At 36.8% G+C, this 21,087-nt stretch overlaps 3 protein-coding genes across 6 annotated transcripts; all 3 read left to right on the top strand.

Annotated features, from left to right (window-relative positions):
- Nucleotides 1-2,050: 2,050 nt before the first annotated feature.
- rps5 (ribosomal protein S5) lies at nucleotides 2,051-5,649 on the top strand. Its single transcript, XM_079885019.1, has 6 exons — nucleotides 2,051-2,164; nucleotides 2,831-2,938; nucleotides 3,702-3,911; nucleotides 4,291-4,419; nucleotides 5,309-5,407; nucleotides 5,535-5,649. The coding sequence occupies exons 2-6, from the start codon at nucleotides 2,831-2,833 to the stop codon at nucleotides 5,601-5,603; spliced, it is 615 nt and encodes a 204-aa protein (XP_079741145.1). The 5' UTR covers nucleotides 2,051-2,164; the 3' UTR covers nucleotides 5,604-5,649.
- A 933-nt stretch (nucleotides 5,650-6,582) lies between these two features.
- lypc (ly6 domain containing, pigment cell) lies at nucleotides 6,583-7,610 on the top strand. The gene is made up of 3 exons (XM_079885018.1): nucleotides 6,583-6,698; nucleotides 7,018-7,137; nucleotides 7,338-7,610. The coding sequence occupies exons 1-3, from the start codon at nucleotides 6,647-6,649 to the stop codon at nucleotides 7,544-7,546; spliced, it is 381 nt and encodes a 126-aa protein (XP_079741144.1). The 5' UTR covers nucleotides 6,583-6,646; the 3' UTR covers nucleotides 7,547-7,610.
- A 1,602-nt stretch (nucleotides 7,611-9,212) lies between these two features.
- On the top strand, nucleotides 9,213-20,394 carry msh5 (mutS homolog 5). Of its 4 annotated transcripts, none has more exons than XM_079885014.1 (24): nucleotides 9,213-9,599; nucleotides 9,692-9,815; nucleotides 10,107-10,187; nucleotides 10,309-10,362; nucleotides 10,730-10,851; nucleotides 10,921-11,027; nucleotides 12,065-12,100; nucleotides 12,186-12,268; nucleotides 14,164-14,209; nucleotides 14,308-14,446; nucleotides 14,546-14,608; nucleotides 14,706-14,834; nucleotides 14,945-15,017; nucleotides 15,407-15,516; nucleotides 16,330-16,410; nucleotides 16,808-16,895; nucleotides 16,967-17,153; nucleotides 17,249-17,375; nucleotides 18,440-18,589; nucleotides 18,850-18,921; nucleotides 19,013-19,153; nucleotides 19,283-19,420; nucleotides 19,865-19,938; nucleotides 20,033-20,394. In XM_079885014.1, the coding sequence occupies exons 1-24, from the start codon at nucleotides 9,516-9,518 to the stop codon at nucleotides 20,142-20,144; spliced, it is 2,421 nt and encodes an 806-aa protein (XP_079741140.1). In that variant the 5' UTR covers nucleotides 9,213-9,515; the 3' UTR covers nucleotides 20,145-20,394. The 4 variants fall into 4 exon arrangements, with proteins under 4 accessions (XP_079741140.1, XP_079741141.1, XP_079741142.1 ...); XM_079885015.1 differs by having other exon boundaries at nucleotides 9,440-9,599; nucleotides 18,440-18,553; nucleotides 20,033-20,230; XM_079885016.1 differs by having other exon boundaries at nucleotides 9,440-9,557; nucleotides 20,033-20,229.
- Nucleotides 20,395-21,087: the final 693 nt, after the last annotated feature.

Here is a 21,087-nt window from a genome sequence, read left to right as displayed (position 1 = left end):
TATCAAGCAGTTATCAAGACGCTGATATACCGTATTTGTATTATTTCTTTCTTTTTTCTTTTTCTCGTCTATTAATATTCTTCTGTTGACTTAGGTATTTGATTTGCTATTGGTTGTTATTATTAAAAATATTGCAATAAAACAACTATAAAATAAAAAGAAGTTAAATAAAAATATGTTTGTAATTAAAGATGCACATACTTTTAAAATAAAATATGATTTTTTTTATGAAGAAGACAACTCAATAAATATAAACAAATAGACATATTGAAACAGGCCTAATAACTGACTAATAACAGTGAGGAAGATGAATCGGTTTCCCAATACAGATATTTGCCATTGTTTCTGTGTCTGTCAGTTATTGTTACTGAAACTCATTCATTCATCCATTCATTCATTCATAAATAAATAAATAAATAAATGGTGAAAGGGAAACTGAATTTAAATACAACTAAAGTAAATACAATAAACAGAAAAATAAACATGCAGTTTTATATTTTTGGCAATTCATTTTCCAACTTATCGAATGAAAATATACCAATAGCCTATAACACTGAATTAGAAAATAATTGTATTATTTAGGGAGTTGGAGTTTAATTCGCTTGACATGTTGTCCACGTACACTTAGTGGACCATGAGGTGTTATCGTCCAATTTACATAATAAATTATATTCAGACAAAATCCTAAAGGGATTTGGATGAGGAGTGTCTTAAAGCAGTTTGACTCCCTTTGTCCAAGACATATTTGAAGGTCCTCTTGTCTATGCTGATATTTGAAATAATTTGAACTTTAATTTTGGTGTTTTTAAAGCATTTTCATTTCGTTTATGTTATAAATTATTTAAAATAATTTTAACATTTACTGAGGCCCCCTGGAAGTTTGCTGAGGGCCCCGGGCTCCTGGTTGAGAACCTCTGCCTCAAAGCTCGAGCCTGTCCAAATGCACCACCAGACCACTTGTCTATACTTACAGGACGTATTTTCGGAGTTTGGCCAAAGTGTTCAAGTTGACTTAAGAAGTGTTTTAAGATTTTTGTTTACTCAATGGGACACCACACATGATTGTGGGGCTTCATTTTCAAACGTTTTACAAAATACATATAATCTCTGCAGTCTCTGCACCACTAAAATGTGCAACAATTTACGTTTTGAATCCGAATTATATGCAATATCTAATTAATTTAATTTACAATTGAAAGTTTTCCTAGACATGAAATCGGAAGACGTAGCTAAATTCGTGAATGATGGGATAGTTTAGCCTCAAAGACCGCTCTGATAGTGTGGATTTAGTGTGCGTTGAGTGTACTGAACTTTGCCATTTTTCAGACCAGGGACAATGCAAACTACCTAGAGTGTGGGTATTGAAATTGGACCCGATGATTTGGACAGGCCCCTTATGCTTATGGTAAAGCCCAGACTGTAAAAAAAAAAAAAAAAAAAAAAAAGTAGTTTGAAAAGCCAAGAAGGCCAGTGTGTTTGTGTATGCTTCACCGCCCTCTACTGGTTAAATAATATACTTCAATAGAGATCCAGGATAATGCATTTGCGTTAGTTCTTGGTATTCACAAAGACATACACTGAATGATTTATTTGTAAAATGGTGCAAAAAAAAAAAAAAAAAAAAAAAAAAAAACCGGATTTGTGGTTAAAGTGTCATTAGCTGGATCTCTGAAGATGTAATATCAGCTAAAATATTAAATATAAGCTCTGCTTAAACAAACAGCATGTAAAAAAGTGTCGGATGTAAAGCGGCTTTTAGTCTTAATTCCTAATTGATCAAACATTTGTTTTTAATTAATCGGAAATCTAAATAAATTGAGTGTTTATTGCTACTTTTATGTCTCATTTTTTGTTACAGGGGTTTGTTACTTGTTACCCTAAACTCAGCAAGACTCATTGAAAAGCAACATTTTCTAGAGTACACTGACCCATTTACAATTTAAAAAAAAGAATTGAGAAAGAGTTTTAGGTCATATTTTTGCACCCCTATATTCGCAGTAAGTGGCAGGTGGCGATACCCCCCCTCAGACGTCCACAGAGAGAGCAGAGCAGAAGAAGAGCTCGACACGGAAGCGCTTCGAGCGGAAGTGGGTTTTTTCTCGGCCCTCGTGTCGCTCTTCCTTTCCGCCTGCTCGAGTGCGCCATACACACACACGCTGCGAAGGTAACGACGAAAAACAGATTTTAAACCCTTTATACCCTTTCCATCCACATCAAAATATACTCATCTGGTTGTTAACAGAATCATATTGATGTTTTGACTCGTATATGTCATGTAGCTCGTCAAAACGATGATTTTGTGCGTCTTCTGTAAGCGGTCCGTGAGCCCGCTGTCTCTCCCTTAGAAAAGACCGAGAGTGAACCCGCACATGTGAATTATGACATTGTGTCTTCTATTTCACAAAGTGTCAAATTTGGATGAATCATGTTAACTGTATTATTGGGTTACGCCGTACTTATTAAGAGTAAATTTAGGATGCAATTAGGTTGGGATCATATTCGTAATCTATATGAAGACTTGAGATCGTGATTATTTATCCTCGTTTTAACTTCCAACATACATTGGTTTAAATGGAATAAAACATTATGTACTGTATTAATTAAAAGTTGCTGCTTTTTTTTTTGTGTGGGACACCCTTATCTTTTAAAATAGAATTGCGTTATTATATGAAATTTAACTTTTTGTTATTTTTGTTGAATTCAGCTTGCTTTTTCTCCCTCAATTAATATAGGATTATTTTGCTACCTCTATGATTTTTATGGATTGGTATGTGTGTTGTGGACACCCTTATGTACATATAAATGTGACTTTTCTCATTTCATTGTGAAGATGGCTGAAGATTGGGAGGCTGCGCCAGCTGTCGCTGAGACACCAGAGATCAAGCTCTTTGGCAAATGGAGCACAGATGATGTGCAGATCAATGACATCTCACTGCAGGTGTGTTTGACGCTCACACAGCTGGTCATACACATGACATGGATATGGTTTTGTAAGGATGGCATATTTGTTTTTTATTTGTCATTAACCCTATGAAATCCCATATTAGACAAAAAAGCCTTTTTGTTTAGCGTTGTACACAAGGCTTTTATGGCACACAGTATTATAAGTGAGATTATGGAGATTACACTCAGGGATGAATAAAATATTCAGAGGACCAAGCTGACCACAAATATACAGTTTGGTGCCGATGGTATTTGTATTGCCAAAAAGCAAGATGAAATTCTGATAGCTTACAATTGTAAATCAATGAGATTTATTATTATTTTTATAAAAGACTATTTAATGTATATAAACATCAGTTGTCATTCTATATCTGTCAATATGTCTTGGTAAGATATTAAAATGCATTATGATCAAAGCAATGTAGTGCTTTGTAGTACATTATAGGAGTGAGAGATGTACAAATGCTCCTCAAAAGCCTGTTTAAACATAATTTTTACAAAAGTTATATGAATCAAGTAAATCAAGGTGGCTTCAGTCCTGTATATGTTGAAATCTTAATAACAATATAAAAGTTATTCTTAGTTTGCTATATAAAAAATCTTTAAATATTTCACAGCAAAAATATCACAACCTGAAAGTGGACATTTTTACTATTACACAGACAGAAGGCATGAAGAAGATTTTTTGCCATTGTTTTGATCATGTTTATTTGGAGGCTGTACATTAAGCACATCAACTTATGCCTCTCTTTCAATAGGATTACATTGCCGTGAAGGAGAAATATGCCAAATACCTCCCCCATTCCAGCGGCAGATACGCAGCCAAGCGTTTCCGCAAGGCTCAGTGTCCCATTGTGGAGCGCGTCACTAACTCCATGATGATGCACGGACGCAACAACGGCAAGAAACTGCTGACCGTCCGCATCGTGAAACACGCCTTTGAGATCATCCACCTGCTCACTGGCGAGGTCAGACCCCTTTTCCAGATTTATTCATGCTTTGTTGCCTTGTTTTGTCATAGCCAAGTTGGCTATAACAGTGGTTCTCAACTCCAGTCCTCGGGACCCGCTGCTCTGCACATTTTGTATGTCACCCTTATTTAACACACCTGAATCAGATCATCAGCTCGTTAAGAGAGACTCCATGAACTGAACTGAGTGTGTCAGATAAGAGAGACATACAAAATGAGCAGAGCAATGGGTCCCGAGGACTGGAGTTGAGAACCACTGGGCTATAAGGCCTGTTTAAACATATTGCAGAATGAAAATTTGGTAATGATTTTTGTAAACCATTTCTGAGATCTCAATAGTCTGTATTAATAGTATACCATTTCTATTTGGTTTCCAGAATCCTCTGCAGATTCTGGTGAACGCCATCATCAACAGTGGCCCTCGTGAAGACTCCACTCGTATCGGACGTGCTGGAACCGTGAGGAGACAGGCTGTTGACGTGTCCCCCCTGCGCAGGGTCAACCAGGTCTGATTTCCTTCAAGTGTCGTTCGAGTGAGAACTTGCTAAATAGCTATCTGGCTATTTAAAGTTTCTTTAGGGGTCGTTTACACGACATGGAAAAGTTTTTATGCGTTTTGGCCGTTCATTCTTAGTGTTTTGGTGGCTAGAAAAACGCAAAGGTCATCAAAGTGCAAGTTTTTGAAAATGATACACGGATCCTTTTTTGTGGATCCATGTAAACGGGGATCATTTTGACAATGTTATCGTCCGTACACAAGACTTTAAAAAACGCACATTGTGTAAACGTACCTTAGTTGGGTCATAGTTTGATTAACATTCTCTCTCTCTCTCTCTCTCTATCTATCTCTCTCTCTCTCTCTCTCTCTCTCTCTCTCTCTCTCTATATATATATATATATATATATATATATATATATATACACACACACACATGCATATGTGTATATAAGTTTCATGAAAAGTTCCAAAAGGGTGTTTTCACACTGATGCCGTTGAATAACTGTTTTAGTTTCCTCAAAGAACCGTTATGTGAACAGTTCTTAAAATAACCCCTTTTTTTTTCTTTGTGTGAAGAACATTTTAATAATCTAAAGAACCTTTTGTGCGATGTAAAGGTTCCATGGATGTTAAATGTTCTTCATGGAACCATAAAACCACAACCTTTTTTTAAGTGCATATCAGTGACACCAGGAATTAAGTTATTTTGAAGTTAAAATGAGTTATTGTGGATTGCATGTTGACTTTTAAGGGACTTGTCATAAGTTAGGATGCTTTTGGTAACTCAAGAGACTTTACTAGGCCTTTGCGATTTGGTTGTTGACAGAAATGGTTGGTGAGGATATGGTCTATATGTGGAAGTGGTCACTTATTGTCTGTTGGTGTTATGATTTTAGGCCATCTGGCTGCTCTGCACTGGTGCAAGAGAAGCTGCTTTCAGGAACATCAAGACTATTGCAGAGTGTCTTGCTGATGAGCTCATCAACGCCGCCAAGGTGAGAGTCAATCTGATCGGAGATTTTTATTATCTACACCTCCAGATCACGTACAGTAAATTAATGTATGAATCTTGTCGTTGTTGATTTGTCTGCTATTACAGTTATTTTTCTGTTTGTATTGCAGGGTTCCTCCAACTCTTATGCCATCAAGAAGAAAGATGAGCTGGAGAGAGTGGCCAAATCTAACCGCTAATCTCCATTTTGTAGAAATTTGGATTACAATAAAAGTATGAAATGTATTCATGTCTGGTTGTTGTTTTTTTTCTCTCTTAATGCAATGCTGATATATCTCCTGTATTTAGAGTCAGGTGAATGAGGATGAACTCTTGAAGGGTTGTGTGAATCTTTTCTTAGTTGAAATTTGGTAAATGTGTGATTACCTCACATAAACATATTGTAGAGGTAATGTAAGAGTCAATGCTCCTTGTGCTATTTTAGCAGTTGCATTGTCTAAAATGACAACCGTTTGGCTGTAACATTTCATATCTTGTTTTACTTGCACTGCTTAAAGTTTCTGATCTAAGCTGCCTTGAGAGATCACTGAATTAAGTAGTTAAATCTTTATATAAAACTGATTTTAACCATCTTTTTGAATCCTACAGTCACAAGACCCTCAGTCATTTGACACTCATTCCTCTACCCTGCATGTCTTTCATTAACAAATCTATTCTGTAATTAAATTTGTGCTGTTGCTCTACCCTTGCCAGCAAAGGCATCAGATCGTAACCTTAAGATCCGATAGTCTTCTTGCTGAAATGAAGCCGGCTGTTTTGAAGATATGTAGTATTGGTTTGTGGTTATAACTTGTGTCTGCCTGCATGTCTGGCAATGAACAGGCAAATAAAGCTGCTAAGGAAGAACTTCAGTTGACAATGTAATATATCTGACGTTAAACCCATATTGAATCGGTACATTTACAATAAATGGCAAACAGAATGGACTGAATGCATACATCAACTATATGAGGTGAACCCAACACTAAATCAAGGAGTTATTGTTCTTTTGTGAAAATAGATGTTTACATGTTAATCTAAAGGGCATTCAGAGACCTCTGCCAGTGATATTCTGACCTCAGAGCCGCATCAACAAACTGCTGAAGCCCAAATTGAATTATGTTCTAGGGTGGAGTCGCATTTTGATGTTAAAAGGGCAGGGTTACAGGAAAAGATGATAATGTACAAACTGGACCATTCTGACCTGTGAAAGGATTACGCCGTAGACTAAGACAATCTAAATATGTCTCAACCTTTTAGACACATCCTCTTCTTTTGTCTTCTCCCATCTGTGGGTAAGTTAAAAAAAGTAATAAAGCGATGCCATTGTTTTTCACATTTGTTGTAATAGTTTTTCACTTCCATAAGCTTTATTACTTAAAATAGCTCTTATATACTGTTCTTACATAGCTCTTAAACAGTTTATGTAAATGTAAACCCTTTTATATTACAGTATTTTTTAGGAATAGGAAGTGATCGTGCTTTACGGTGCACTTTAATGCTTTTAATGCTACAATAAGAAAATGGAAAGCTTCTAATTGAATTCCATTGTACCTTTGCATATCATCTTCTACAAATTTACTAATATAATTCTTTTCATCTGTCCTCTTACAGTTCCTCTGTTCTGTTATACATGTGTATTTCCTTCCATCTCACCCCTGGACTGTCTCAAGTTCCCCACCAGGTGTGCGCCGGGTCAGCTCTGCCTTTCTAGCAAAGCTGTAGGACAGCGAGGTATGTACATGTGTCATTAATGTCATTCAGTCTGTGACAGATGATTGGAATTATGTGCTTGATTTACTTGCAAGCAATGAGACCTTCAAATTCCAGTGATCATGCTGTGTTGAGTATTTTGGATGTTACTAGAATTTAACAAACAAATTTGCATAAGCCAGACATTTTGCTTGTCATTGTGTGTGTTTTTCTTTGAACAGGGGATTTTCAGGTCACCCTGTATGAAAAGAGCTGTGCTCTTCCTGCCCTGTGTGGATTAACAGGAGAGAAGTTTGCCTTTGGTTTAAACTTTACCTTCACCAGCGACTGCTGTGATACTCTGCTCTGCAACGGCATCTCAGCCAGTTCTGCTGGCATATGGTCCAGCACCCTGCTCTCACTTCTTCTGGCAGTACTTTATTCACAGTAAACTCAACTAATGGACTCTATAAAAAAAAAAAAAAAAAAAAAAAAAAAACAGATAAAATGTTGGCTAACACCACCACCAACAATAACACAAGTTTGGTTACAAAATAAAGTAATTCCTAGAACCCTTGGGTTACACTTTATTTTAAGGTGCCTGTACGCATTCAAGTAATACTTAACATGTACTTACTATAGGATTAGGATTGGGGTTTGGTTTAGGGTTAGTTGCATGTAATTATGCATAATTTATAGTTATTACTATAGTGTTAACACTTTACAATAAGGTTAATTTATTAACATTAGTTTATGTATTAAATATTATTTTAATAATGTAGTAAATGTTGAAATTAACATTAACAAAGATTAATAAATGCTGTAGAAGTGTTCATGTTAACTAGTGTAGTTAAAGGGGTGGTTGATTGTGATTTCACTTTTCTTACTTTAGTTAGTGTGTAATGTTGCTCTTTGAGCATAAACAACATCTGCAAATTTACAATGCTCAAAGTTCAAAGCAAATTAAGATATTTGCTTTTAAAGAAATTGTTTTTTAAGGACTACAACAAACGGCTGGTAGGGACTACACAACATTCCTCCCGGTTAGTGACATCACCAACCCTAAAATTTACATAAACCCCGCCCCCGGGAACGCAATTTAATTATCATGACAGAATATGCTAATCAATGACTTAAGATAGTTACCACATCAGCTGCATAAATTCTTAAACTAACCAATCAGAAATGTCTCTCCATCATTGTTTGACTCCGGTTTGAACAGAAAAGGCTAAAAGTTTTCAAATTTTCAGTGCATGTCTGTGTAAGGTAAAAGGACACAAGCTGTTGAAGCTCCGCCCTCTGTGCTGGGAGCAGCAGCTCATTTGCATTTAAAGGGACAGACACAAAAACGGTGCTATATAACATGCCATATAAAAATATCTGTGGGGTATTTTGAGCTAAAACTTCACATACACACTCTGGGGACATCAAAGACTTATTTTACATGTTGTCAAAAGGGCATTATACCACCCCTTTAACTAATAATAACTAATAAAACCTTATTGTAAAGCATCATGTGCAACAAGGACACTGTAAAATAAAGTGTTACCAATTGTATCTATTTTTATAACAATCCTAACAAGAAGCCTTTACTGTTTCAATCAGCATTGCTGCATTTTACACATGGATAAATTCAACTTAATAATTAACCTTATTTGTGCGTCTTGCTTGATTTTTTTTTCTTTCTTCCATACAGTAGAAATGAATGCATTTTTGTAAGGTGTTTTTAAAATTAAATTAAAAGGAATTGCATGGTCAGATGTTAAATTCTGTGTGCGGTGTTTCGCGCATTAATCACACACTAGTTTTTTTTTTAAACATATATATATATATGTTAAAAAAAATAAAAAAATGATAATATATATATATATATATAAACAAATGCAGGACATACAGTTACAACTCAAAAGAATTTAACAACAATAATATAATTATAAACAGTAGACAAATAGCCAGTTAACACAATAAATGCACTTTAAAAACTTGGCTAGAAAAATAAATAGATTTATAAGCAAATACTTGTCTTTTAGATTCTTGTCAGGGTCATAAAATCCAAATAAGACACAAGAAACACCAAAGAAAAATAGTTAAAGAAAAAAAATAAAATAAGCAATAGTGACGCGATCGAGGCGCGCGCTCGTGTTTTGTTGTTGTCAGAAGACTGAAAAACAGCGGCGACATTTTGTCGAATATCACAGGGAAAAAACAAACAAATATTAAAAGAGTGGATATCCTATCTCTTTAACGCGTTCGTTCTCTTTTTAGATACTCGAACACAACTTCAGAAACTCACCTCAGAGAATTTCCTCTGTTTATTCACACCGTATTTTCCCTCAGGGTTCATTATTTTAAGACACAGACACAATCAAGAATGGCGTGATTAGTGTAAATGTCTAAACAGTGTTTTTACACAGTGAAATATGTCTGAAAGCGATATTTTAAAAGATCCAGAAAGTAGAGCTGTGAGTACAAATGAAGATGAGGAGCATGAGGGAAACTCTGTGGTAAATAATAGCTATTATTTAATAATACCTCAGTAATAATGTTCTTACTTGGGTTAGTAACACGGAGATGTGGTCGTTTTGTTTAACTTTAGATTTTTCTGAGTATATTTGTTCAACGAGCTAAAATTGGACTGAGTTACTATGACAGTAGCGATTATACGCTGCATTACATGCTGGACACGATGGACAATGGCGACCTCCACCTGCTGGATAGAGGTACTGCATCTCTCTCTCTCTCTCTCTCTCTCTCTCTCTCTCTCTCTCTCTCTCTCTCTCTCTCTCTTTCTGCTGTATTTGCATGGGTGCACACACAGCACTCTTTAGTTTCTTGCTCTCTTTCGTGTCTCTCCCGCTGGCTGTTTGTTATTAGATGTTCTTGCTTGCGTCAGTTGGTTGTATATGTCAGAATACACTGATTGGAGATGCAAGGGGTTGGAAAAAATGCATGTATTTGCTCGCTTGCAATTGTGTTGGTTTGTTTTTGCCATCAGTCATTTTCTGTTTCAGTCGTTCAAGAGCTGAGTCCAAACGTCATAATAACAAGTGCCAAACAAGAGCCCAGCTTGACCCAGTTTATCGAAAAGCTTGGTAAACTCTTCAATTTTCTCTAAATCATAATTTTAGATGATCAGCAAAGACCATCTCTCGCTTAATGGTCTTTCTATGAAAAAAAAAGTGTCATACTATCAAACTTTTGCTTTAATTTCAGAATTAAACCGTGATTATAAGCCTGAAATAGTCATGTTTCCAGATGTAAACTTTGGTAAGTGTTCACCTATAGCTTTATTTTGCTCTCTAATCTCTATCACAATTACATGGAAATTTGTATTCTGTGTAACACACACACAAAAAAAAGTTTAGCAGGAGTTTCATGCTGCTTTTTTCCTGGATGGGGATTCTGGAGAACTCAAAAAAATGACACAAAAAGCTTTGATATGCGTGACGTTTAGATCTGGTCAGTCTTTCCCCAAAATCTGTCAGATACTGTGTATATATATACCAATAGAAAATGAATCATAGCAAATAGAGGTATTGTCAAATACTGCATATGTGTGCATGAAATTGTGCAGCGTTTTACCAGCTTAGTGAAAAATGGCTCACAGTAATTGATCCTCTCCCATCCTCTGCAGGTCTGGAGATCAGCAAACAGCAACTTCTCTCAGCACACCTCTGGTTTCTCCCTCCCACCATCACAGAGAGCGAGAAAATCCCGTATCTCTCCTCCTGCATCCCATTAGACTCAGTGCTGATGGTGAGACCTCAGAGATGATTTATGCTGGATAAATGGACAGGCATATCATGGTAATCTTCTTTGTCGTAGGTGAGGTCAATAGGAGGACTGTTGAAGTGTCTGGAGAGGAGAAGAGTCGGCTTAGACCTGAAGGACTGCATAGGCGTCCCCATATTTCAGTTTCTGACGTACACGCTGTAAGGCATTGATATATCAGCCAATGATTTAATATATAGTTGTTCTAATTTTTCCAGTGAGTACAATACAATACAATACCATATTTATTTATAATGCACATTTAAAGACAACCAAATTTAACCTGTACAAAAAGGAAAAATAATAACTACAGGAAATACAAAACATTCAATAAAGTAAACAACAAATACTATACTGAACAAAATTGTAAACGCAACACTTTTGTTTTTGCCCCCATTTTTCATGAGCTGAACTCAAAGATCTAAGACTTTTTCTATGTACACAAAAGGCCTATTTCTCTCAAATATTGTTCACAAATCTGTCTAAATCTGTGTTAGTGAGCACTTCTCCTTTGCCGAGATAATCCATCCACCTCACAGGTGTGGCATATCAAGATACTGATTAGACAGCATGATTATTGCACAGGTGTGCCTTAGGCTGGCCACAATAAAAGGCCACTCTAAAATGTGCAGTTTTATCACACAGCACAATGCCACAGATGTCGTAAGTTTTGAGGGAGCGTGCAACTGGCATGCTGACTGCAGGAATGTCCACCAGAGCTGTTGCCTGTGAATTGAATGTTCATTTCTCTACCATAAGCCATCTCCAAAGGCGTTTCAGAGAATTTGACAGTACATCCAACCGGCCTCACAACCGCAGACCACGTGTAACCACACCAGCCCAGGACCTCCACATCCAGCAGCAAAAAATCTTTGAGTTCAGCTCATGAAAAATGGGGGCAAAAACAAAAGTGTTGCGTTTATAATTTTGTTCAGGGTATATATGATACTATAAATACTTTATATACATTATATGTATACAATGCTGGGTAGTAATGTAAGTAATGTAATGCACTTCATGTTGTTGATAACAAAAAGTGGAATCATTTTTCTTTCTCTTTGTATTTTCTATCAATATGGTACAGTATTATACTACTCAAATCAATGTTATAAACACGTAAGATCAAAAGTTACCAACTACAATTAATTAACAGATTAAAAATCAGTTTTGTACACTTTGTTCATTCATTATTTTGCAGGAAAGATGTTGTGTACATCGACAGAGACACATACAGGTTGGTCGTATGAACGGGTCCTTTTATTTGTTCAATTTGTTCTACTTTTTAGAGATGTAAAAACCTGTTTACACTTCTTCCTCAGTGCACTACAGATCTTTAAATCTGAGCTGCATCCTTCCGTCTTTAAACTCCATTCAGGAGAGAAAGAGGGATTGAGTCTTTATGGTAAAACATATTCTTTTGTCCACCATCTACAGTTAATTAAATCCTGTTGTGTTTTAGTGCAGGGTTTTTTAAAACTTGGCTGCACAGGGGAGCATTAGCAGGTCTGTGGAAAAGTGTAGTAAAAATCAATGTAAAAAATGTAAAACCAAAATAAATAAATAAATTGATTTAAATAAATAATAAAAAATAGATTTTAAAAGTACTGTACTATAGGAGAGTAGAAAATGCAATCATGTAATGTTATATAAACTAAATATTTTCCAAATAATATTTTACACATATTTATAATATTTATTTTTCACAGTTTAAATTGGGTCTTTATACAATATATAGCTGCCTTTTATATTTTAGGATGGGGGTCCCTTGCACAAGGATGATCATATTTAGGGATCCATGGCCTTTAAAAGATTGCAATTCCCTGGGTGGTAGAAACTCCCCTATGAATTCTTAATAACTTAAGTTATTACTAGGCGTCTTAAGTTAAACTAGGCTTCGCCGCTTCCACATCTACAAAATTATCTGACGTCTCGCCCTCTATGGACACTATCACTTGGGAATAATATCTTTAGTGTAACCTGCTAACCTGCTGCACAGCAGTAACCAGATAGACTCCAGACAATATCTTTGAAAGGCTTCAATCATGACCGAGAGGATCTCAGACCAATCTCAGAGAGATCACACCAGCAAAAAGATTAAAACAGATTATATAGAATAGGTGCATGGGCAAAGGTAACATAATTTAATTACATAATTTTTCTCTAATATAGTTGGTACTTCATATATGAAATTCCCCAAAGCCCTGCTCTGTTCCTAGGGCTAGGCAAAAGAAAATCTGTATTTCTTAGTCATGAGGTTAAATATATATTCAGACAACTGTCTAATACTGATTAGTGTTGGGACATTTTGTTCTTAAAAGCACAAAAATGTTAATCCTGTAAGAAAAAGAACATTGGTTATAATTAATTAAAAATGTCCTTCACACCTGTTTAAGTGGGTACTCAGAAAAGTCGAAAATGGTTGTTGCCAAACAAGACACGTGTGGCTGTACACAATGGCGCCTCGCCACTCCCCAATTTTTTTACATTTTCAGTAGCGATCAGAATGTGCCAAGAGTGCCACACACACACGATTTGTTTGCGCAAACATAATAACAGACTCTCGTCTCGTGTGCCTAATGTACGACTCCTGTATGTCACTGTATCACCTTCACCTCGATTTACAATCGTCATCCATTAAAACTAGCAGGACACTGGCTTTCTTTATCCAACCGAGAGATGTAGTTTGCGTATTATTATGTTCATGCAGCGGTTGGGTGTTTTGAGCCGTCGTTCAGGACAATGAGAACTGGCTTGGGCTGCTCCAAAACTATCACAAAATACGTAGGAGAGAAATCATGCTCTGAAGCCAAGTTTACGGTTTAAAATGATCTGATCGAATCAACAGAGGATCGGAAACATAACATCGCTTGTCCAAAAACATTTTTCTTTTCGCTAGCTTCTTTCCACTATAATGTATTGATTGAAATAATTAATCAATGATGAATTAATTTAAAAACTGCTTTTTTTTTTACCACTTTTACGTGCCTCTCCTGACATGCTCTGCCGCCCCCCCTGGGGAGGTGCAACCCACACTTTGAAAACCCCTGCTTTGGTTTATGGAAAGTTATCATTTGCAGTTCTGTCGTCATTTATGCACTCTCATATCATTTACAAACTATCCATGCAACACTATAGGAGAAGTCAATGCAAAAAATTCTGAAGAATATTCATGCTAATCATGCAATAAAGGTGAATTAGAATAAATGATGACAGAATTTAAATTTTAGGGTGAGCTATTCCTTTAAGAATAGTTTTAGTTCTTTATATTTGTGGTAAAACTATGTGTGCTTTCTGAAGGTATTCTGAATCGCTGTCGAAGCAAGTTTGGATCTCAGCTTTTACGGTAATGTCCCCTAGTTTTATAACAGAGACTTTATCACATTTTAAAAGGTGTTTAAGTGGATGACATATAGACTTCCTTTCCCACTCTGTTTGTTTCAGGCAGTGGTTCCACAGACCAACTCGAGATCTGAACATCCTGAATAGACGCCAGGAAGTGATCCGTTTCTTCACATCCCCTCGTAACTTTGCTGATCTTGGCACTTTACAGAGTTGCCTGCGGAATATTAAGAACATCTTGGTACAGTTTTCAGCATTTTGTCTAACGCTCAATATTAAGCAGAGCCAAATAGCAAAATGTCCCCCAAATGATCTGACTCTTAACTTGTCTTTCATATAGACATTGCTGCATAAAATGTCTCTCTCTACTCCGAAGGTCGCAGTCTGGCAAAGTCTATATAAGGTGTGGGCACAACACTCAGATAAGGTTAATTTATTCCTCCTAAAGAGGCTTGGCTATCCTGGTTTGATTTTTTTCCCCCATGTTTCTCTTATATAAGACAGTGTACAGTGCATTGTGCATTAGGGACACCATTCGCGCCATGCCCCAATCCATCCAACTTTTCAGTGAAATCAGTGAAAACTTCACCGATGATCTTTTCTACATCGCCACATACATCAGTAAAGTGGTGAGACTGAATAATGGAACATGGAGCAGTGCATGTTTTTTAACCAATGTTTATGTTAAATTATTACTGATTTAATGTAATTGCTTTGACTTTGTCATTCTACATTGCAGGTGGACTTTGAAGGAAGTTTAGCCGAGAACCGATTCACTGTTAGGCCGGATGTCGACCCTGTTATCGACGAGAGTGAGTGGTTTCCATGGATTTCTTCAGTTTTGGTTTTGATTGTATTGTAATTAAAGTTACACAATATATTGGTGGCTGATATATTTTTCACAGATAACTGGGAATATTAAATTATTGTTTAATTATGCACTTGATTTTTCAATGTGAACATAAGTTATTTCCTGTGGACGTGCAAGACTACTGATTCGATTCTGATTTGTTTACACTGTTGTTTTTTTTTTGCAATGTAGATTTAATATATAATCAGTCTTATTTGTCAGCATAATTCCATATTTTGGAAAAGGCCACAAGCACTTTTATTATTTCAGTGGTTTGAATCATGAAATTTGTAGTTTGCTTCACTTTTATTATATACATTTTATATTTTAGTTTTATCCTCTTCTTTACAGAGAAAAGAAGGATGATGGGTCTGCCAAATTTCCTGACAGACGTGGCTCGTACAGAGCTGGAAAACCTGGACCCTCGTTTCTCCACCTGCAGTATAATCTACATCCCTCTGGTCAGGACGTGATTAACGCTTCTCTTCGTTCATTAAAATGTGATGTGTAACCTAATTGTTGACACTGAGCTGTTAACATAAAGGTTGCAGGTTAAAATCCATGTTAGAGCGAGCCAATAAATGAAGAGTCAGTAAGGTTGGCATTGTGCCCCTGAGCAGGCCACTTGACCCCAACTTGCTCCAGGATGACTGTTCCTGTAATTAGCGTACTGAAGTGTAGCTAAATGACAAGCAGCTGTAACAACTGTGTAGTAACGGCTATGACATCTCATCTGGGTTAGCAAAAGCAGCAAGCACCGCTGTTTTATTAAATAGTGAAATAGCTTGTAATTGGTAACATAATTTAATATTTTTTGACATATCTGAGCCACCAGACAGAATTACAAAAATATTCGTTGTTTCCAAACATATTTCCCAAAAGCTAATCCTCTTGTTCCATCGTTCATGCAAACAGGAAGTCCTTTCCCAAACTCATGCCATACAAACACACTGCAATGTTGAAAGCACCACACTTTCTGGGGAAAATCAGCCTATTAAAGGTTTACTTATAGAGGTCTCTGCATATTAAACATTGACAGGAGAAAGTATTTTAACATTAAAAAAAAATAGGAGATCTTATCATTGAAATAACAAAATGAGTAGGTTTTAGAGATGCTAACTGATAACTGAGCAGCATAAGGTATGTATTTCAAGGCAAATTTAGTTAGAGCAAGTATAATAAAATGCCTGTATAAATGTTGATGGATAGTGATTACATTTTTTAACCGATATACATGATGACATCCTGGTATTTCATTCTGTGTTGGATGACAGATTGGATTTTTACTGTCAGTGCCAAAATTACCCAGCATGATGGATAAACAGAGTTTTGAGATAGAGGGTCTTGATTTCATGGTGAGTATGCCAGTGCTTTTTATTACAGTGTTTATAAGACAACACAATTATATTCCCTTAAATATCCTGGTTAGGGTTTGTTTTAAATGGGAAGATAGTGAGTATTATACTTTTGCAGTTAATTTGGGCTGAACTGCTTAATGCACAGATTCCATTCAGACTTTATTTCACAGATAATTTCAGTCTTATGTGTCTATTTTCGGTTCCTATAAACTCACTGCTGTTTTAGATGAAACGATTGCAAATCTTACTAACATGAATGTGTATGGGTCAGACGTGCTTCCTTTCCAATTGAATGTGCACATGTGAAGTAAATACATCAGGCCTCTTTGTCTTTGACCCATTAAAGTTCGAAGGTAAGAGCTGATGTTTGTGTTTTATTTTTGAATTATTTCAGTTTCTGTCAAAAGACCAACTGCATTACCGCAGCACTCGAACCAAAGAGCTGGACAGCATGCTGGGAGACCTGCATTGTGACATCCTAGGTCTTTCTTTCTTTCCTTCTTTCTTTCCCTATGTCTTTAAAAACGGTACGTAACCGTGCTATTTTTTGTAGACATGGAGATGGCGGTAATGAGGAAGCTTCAGGCCTCAGTGCTTCAGCGTAGCGGCTGTCTGCATAAGGTCATGTCCCTGTGTGCAGAGCTGGACTGTCTCATTGCTCTGGCTCAGGCCTCTCGGGATTACGGCTACTGCTGTCCAACTCTGACTCCAAGCCAAAGACTGGCCCTGATTGAGTCACGGTAAAAATCACCTCTTCTAATGAGATGAATGTTACATTTAGGTTTTTTGGAGTTCTCTATTCTTCTGTATATATCTCCCACCTTTTCTCTTTCAGACATCCTTTGCTGGAGCTGTGTACTCCAGTGTTTGTGTCAAACAACTACATCAGCTCTGAAACTGAAGGCAAAGCGAAAGTCATTACAGGACCAAACTCATCTGGCAAGAGCATCTATCTAAAACAGGCAAACGCAGCAATAAACTTTACAGGCCTTACATTCACATAACACTGTAAATTGAACTTATTTTGATAAATGAAATTTCACTACAATACTTAAAACAAAGACTGTAAGACAGTTTACTCATATTATTATGAATGGGAGAAAGTGCAATATGGTGGAATAAGTCCCACCCTCTAAATAAAAGAGCCAATCAGCAGTCGGTAAAGTCATTACTGGATCTGCCATTAAAAGCCCCAGTTCCTATAGCAACAGTCAAGTGTTCTGAGATGTGCGCTTCAGATTGTACATGCGCATTGGCTGGACCAAGTTAAATACACATTTTTTTAATGATATTTAAGGATAGGAAACAACATTTATGGGTCAGTTCATTGCAGATTTTTATTGCTGATTTGAAATATTTTATTTAAATGTGAGTTTGGCAATTTCTCTGTATTTTCCCCTTTCATGTGGACAGGAGTTGCATGCCCACAATAGATTGCTGCAGGAATTATGTATTTGTGTTGGCCAAAACCTGGAAACAAGATAACATTTGAGCATTTCAGCAGTTTTTTTAAATGGGTTTTTTGGTCAAATGCTTTAAAAAAAAAAGGACGGCTGCAGGAAGGATGGATTTTTTTTTTTGACAAAGCTTAGTGATGGTGACACTGAATTCGAGCGACTGTGGTAAAGTTTGTTCATAGCCTACGTTTAGCTTTTGACTTCTGCCGATTGTTTTTATGCTTCAAAGTACATAAAAAGTTGTGTTCATTTGTGAAGATTATCAAAGATGATTTTCTGCAATAATCCAAAAGCCAATGGAAAAATCATTTTGGGTTTTTGTTGAAGGAACCAGGGTGATGCGAACTTCTGGGTTGGCCTACAAAAATACATCATCACTGCAGCGCTCTATAGCTGCACAGGGGCATTGCAAATATCCACAGAGTGAAAAGACTTTCTTTTGAAAGGAGCTTTGCTTAAAAATGAGACTTAAGGAACTAAAAACAGTGTTCCATGACCATGGGAATAATCCTGAATGTAGGCATTTCATCATTTTTTGTAAAATCCTGTATTCTGGTTGGTCTTGAAAGGTGGGTCTGATTGTGTTCATGGCGCTGATCGGCTCAGATGTTCCCGCTAAAGAGGCAGAGATCGGGCTTGTGGACGGAATCTTCACCCGCATGCACAGCCGTGAGTCTGTATCGGTGGGACTGAGCACCTTCATGATTGACTTGAACCAGGTGAGACCATCTCACACTCACCCTGTTCACACAAATGCCCTGTATACACTTAAAAAAAAAATCGTAACATCCATCTCAGATCATCCGATTTTGTGAATCTTACCCAAAGGCCATGTTTCTCATTGATGCAGCATGAATTTGTACAGCGTTTTAAAGGCAGCCATAGAAAAACGCCTCTGAGCCATTGAAATATTTACATAGCAAATTGCAATATCACCCTTCAGATGTTTTCTAATAATTATAATTCCTGTTCAATCTAGATGGCTCATTCTTTGAACAGCACTGGGAATTCTCTTGTCCTGATAGATGAATTTGGCAAAGGAACCAACACGGTAAGAGTGGTAGAGCCAGGAGCAGCAAACAGGACTTACAGAAGAGCAAGGGTGCATTTTAACTAATATTGTGTGTGTGTTTATGATGCAGGTGGATGGATTGTCTCTCCTGACCGCATGTCTCAATTTCTGGTTGCGTGGGCCTCAGTGTCCTCACTTACTTATGTCTACATGCTTCCACAGCCTTATTCAGCTTGGCTTGATCTCTGATTCCCCACTGCTGGCTTTACAGGTGCCACAGAAATAGGCTGTTAACAATGCTATCATAGGAAAATCATTGTCATTGTTTTTTTAGTTTCTATCGATGTGATTTCAAGAACAGTAAACCAATTTATGCATTGTTGTTTTTTTCGTTTGACAGACTCTAGAGACAGCTATTGAGGGGGAAGAGCTGGTGTTTTTGTTCCAAGTGAAAAATGGCATCTGCCAGTCGAGTTGTGCGGCTAATATCGCCACTCTGGTCGGCATTCCCACTGACCTGGTCAAGAGAGGAGTGGATGTATGACACTGAAATACTTCTTACAGTCATTTGAATGCATTCTATTCAAGTCAGATGTGGGACGTTCCTACTTGCTATGTCCTAATTTTGAAGGTTTTTCATCCCCCGAGCAAAAATGTTTAAAACTCTTTTTTTTTTTTGGGTTATGCGAACATTAGATAAAACATTGAGGGAACTTTCTATTTTATAATTTTGCAAACAAAATGGGAACATTACTTTTGAATGTTCTTTGAACATTCAATCACCATATTTATATGATGTCCTGCTTCTGTGTAATAAGAGTTTTTTTTTTTTCACTTTGAATAGCTTTCTATTGCATTTTTCCAAGGAGTAGTTTGGAAAATCCATCTTTCACAGTTGAATGGAACACAGCGTTTTTGCTTTTTATTTAATCCCTTGTTGACATTATATGATTTAATCTCCTAAATATCCTCATCTATGCAGCTATCAGAGTTATATAGAACAGGAAGGACCATCAGAAAGATGGACAGGCCAACTGCAGATGAACAGAACAGCAGGTAAAGGATGGTTCTGGACAGCGAAACTTAAATTCTCTCCTCCCACTACTTGAAATATGTTTTAATATTTATATATGATTTATATATGATTCAGGTGTGCGGAGGTGTTGAAGAAATTCCTCAGCATTGATCTGGATGACTCTGAGATGAATCTAGATTCTTATTTGAAAGATGAAATGTTCCCAGATGTTGAAGAGGTGCTGTGACAACATTGAAACTTAACTATGGGACTGTTAGCTCGCTTTGTGGAGAAATGTGCTCTTCGTTTTATTTCAAGGTTTGAACGGCTCCCATTCCCGAATCACACAAGTTTAAAGCTGATGGTTTGAGTTGTATTGTTTGTTTGATTCAAACCAATCTTTTTGGTCTTGTTTTTTTTCCTAATCATTAAAATAATTAGTTCATTACATTAGTTTTAAAATAAAAAGTCATTTGTTCATGATTTGAACATACTAGAAAGACGCGTTGTCTTAGCATTATTTTACAGTAAACAGGCTTTTATTCACAGGAGTGCTGCCACTGAATGGTGGTGCAGAAAACACTGCAATTACTAACTCTCTAGGGGGCTGACTTGATTTCAGAGGACTGTTAATGAGTTTCCTCAAGTAATCACTTGTCACAGCATTAGAAAGAAACAGCAACTTGCTCAGAGTTGATCAAATCAATTAAGTTCTCGAGCCATCTGTCGCAAGAGAACCAGAATCTGCTCTGCTAGACTTACCTCCTGTCTGAGAAACAGCAGATAGAGAACGCCCACCACAAAATTCACTTTTACATGGTGTTTGCATATAAATGTGTCTTTGCAGTATGTGGACACAACCACCATACAATGAAAAAAATCCATTCACTCCTTTTTTTTATATTCAAAAAGCCTAAACACTAAAAATCAAGCCGTTTGGATTTTCTGAGCAATATGATGTCATATTTCTCATGCTCCGCCCACGGCCACTGATGGACTGTCCCGTATTAACATATTTCCGCCCTCATGTCTGCCAAGGCACCACTTTACGTGTCTTGTGTCGACACCCCCACAAAAGAGAGGGGTGGAGTTTGCAATTGCTCATTATCATTTAAAGAGACATGCACCGAAACGGGTCGCTGCGGACAGAGCTGTTTTTGAGGAGGTAAAAAGTACTTAAAAAAATACTT

This window comes from Squalius cephalus (assembly GCF_949319135.1).
Source record: "Squalius cephalus genome assembly, chromosome: 11".
Classification (NCBI taxonomy): Eukaryota; Metazoa; Chordata; class Actinopteri; order Cypriniformes; family Leuciscidae; genus Squalius; species Squalius cephalus.
Note: the sequence above shows the minus strand (reverse complement) of the source record. Positions and strands in the feature narration are given on the sequence as shown.

Bases quoted from the DNA above. Each gene is read 5' to 3' on its own strand.
- msh5 (XM_079885014.1), top strand. From the start codon at position 9,516: ATGTCTGAAAGCGATATTTTAAAAGATCCAGAAAGTAGAGCTGTGAGT. The intron at 10,852-10,920 runs GTGAGACCTCAG...TCTTTGTCGTAG, and splicing joins CATTAGACTCAGTGCTGATG to GTGAGGTCAATAGGAGGACT. The intron at 14,835-14,944 runs GTGAGACTGAAT...TCTACATTGCAG, and splicing joins CCACATACATCAGTAAAGTG to GTGGACTTTGAAGGAAGTTT.
- lypc (XM_079885018.1), top strand. From the start codon at position 6,647: ATGTCTCAACCTTTTAGACACATCCTCTTCTTTTGTCTTCTCCCATCT. The intron at 6,699-7,017 runs GTAAGTTAAAAA...GTCCTCTTACAG, and splicing joins TTGTCTTCTCCCATCTGTGG to TTCCTCTGTTCTGTTATACA. The intron at 7,138-7,337 runs GTATGTACATGT...TTCTTTGAACAG, and splicing joins CAAAGCTGTAGGACAGCGAG to GGGATTTTCAGGTCACCCTG.
- rps5 (XM_079885019.1), top strand. From the start codon at position 2,831: ATGGCTGAAGATTGGGAGGCTGCGCCAGCTGTCGCTGAGACACCAGAG. The intron at 2,939-3,701 runs GTGTGTTTGACG...CTCTTTCAATAG, and splicing joins TCAATGACATCTCACTGCAG to GATTACATTGCCGTGAAGGA. The intron at 4,420-5,308 runs GTCTGATTTCCT...TTATGATTTTAG, and splicing joins CCCTGCGCAGGGTCAACCAG to GCCATCTGGCTGCTCTGCAC.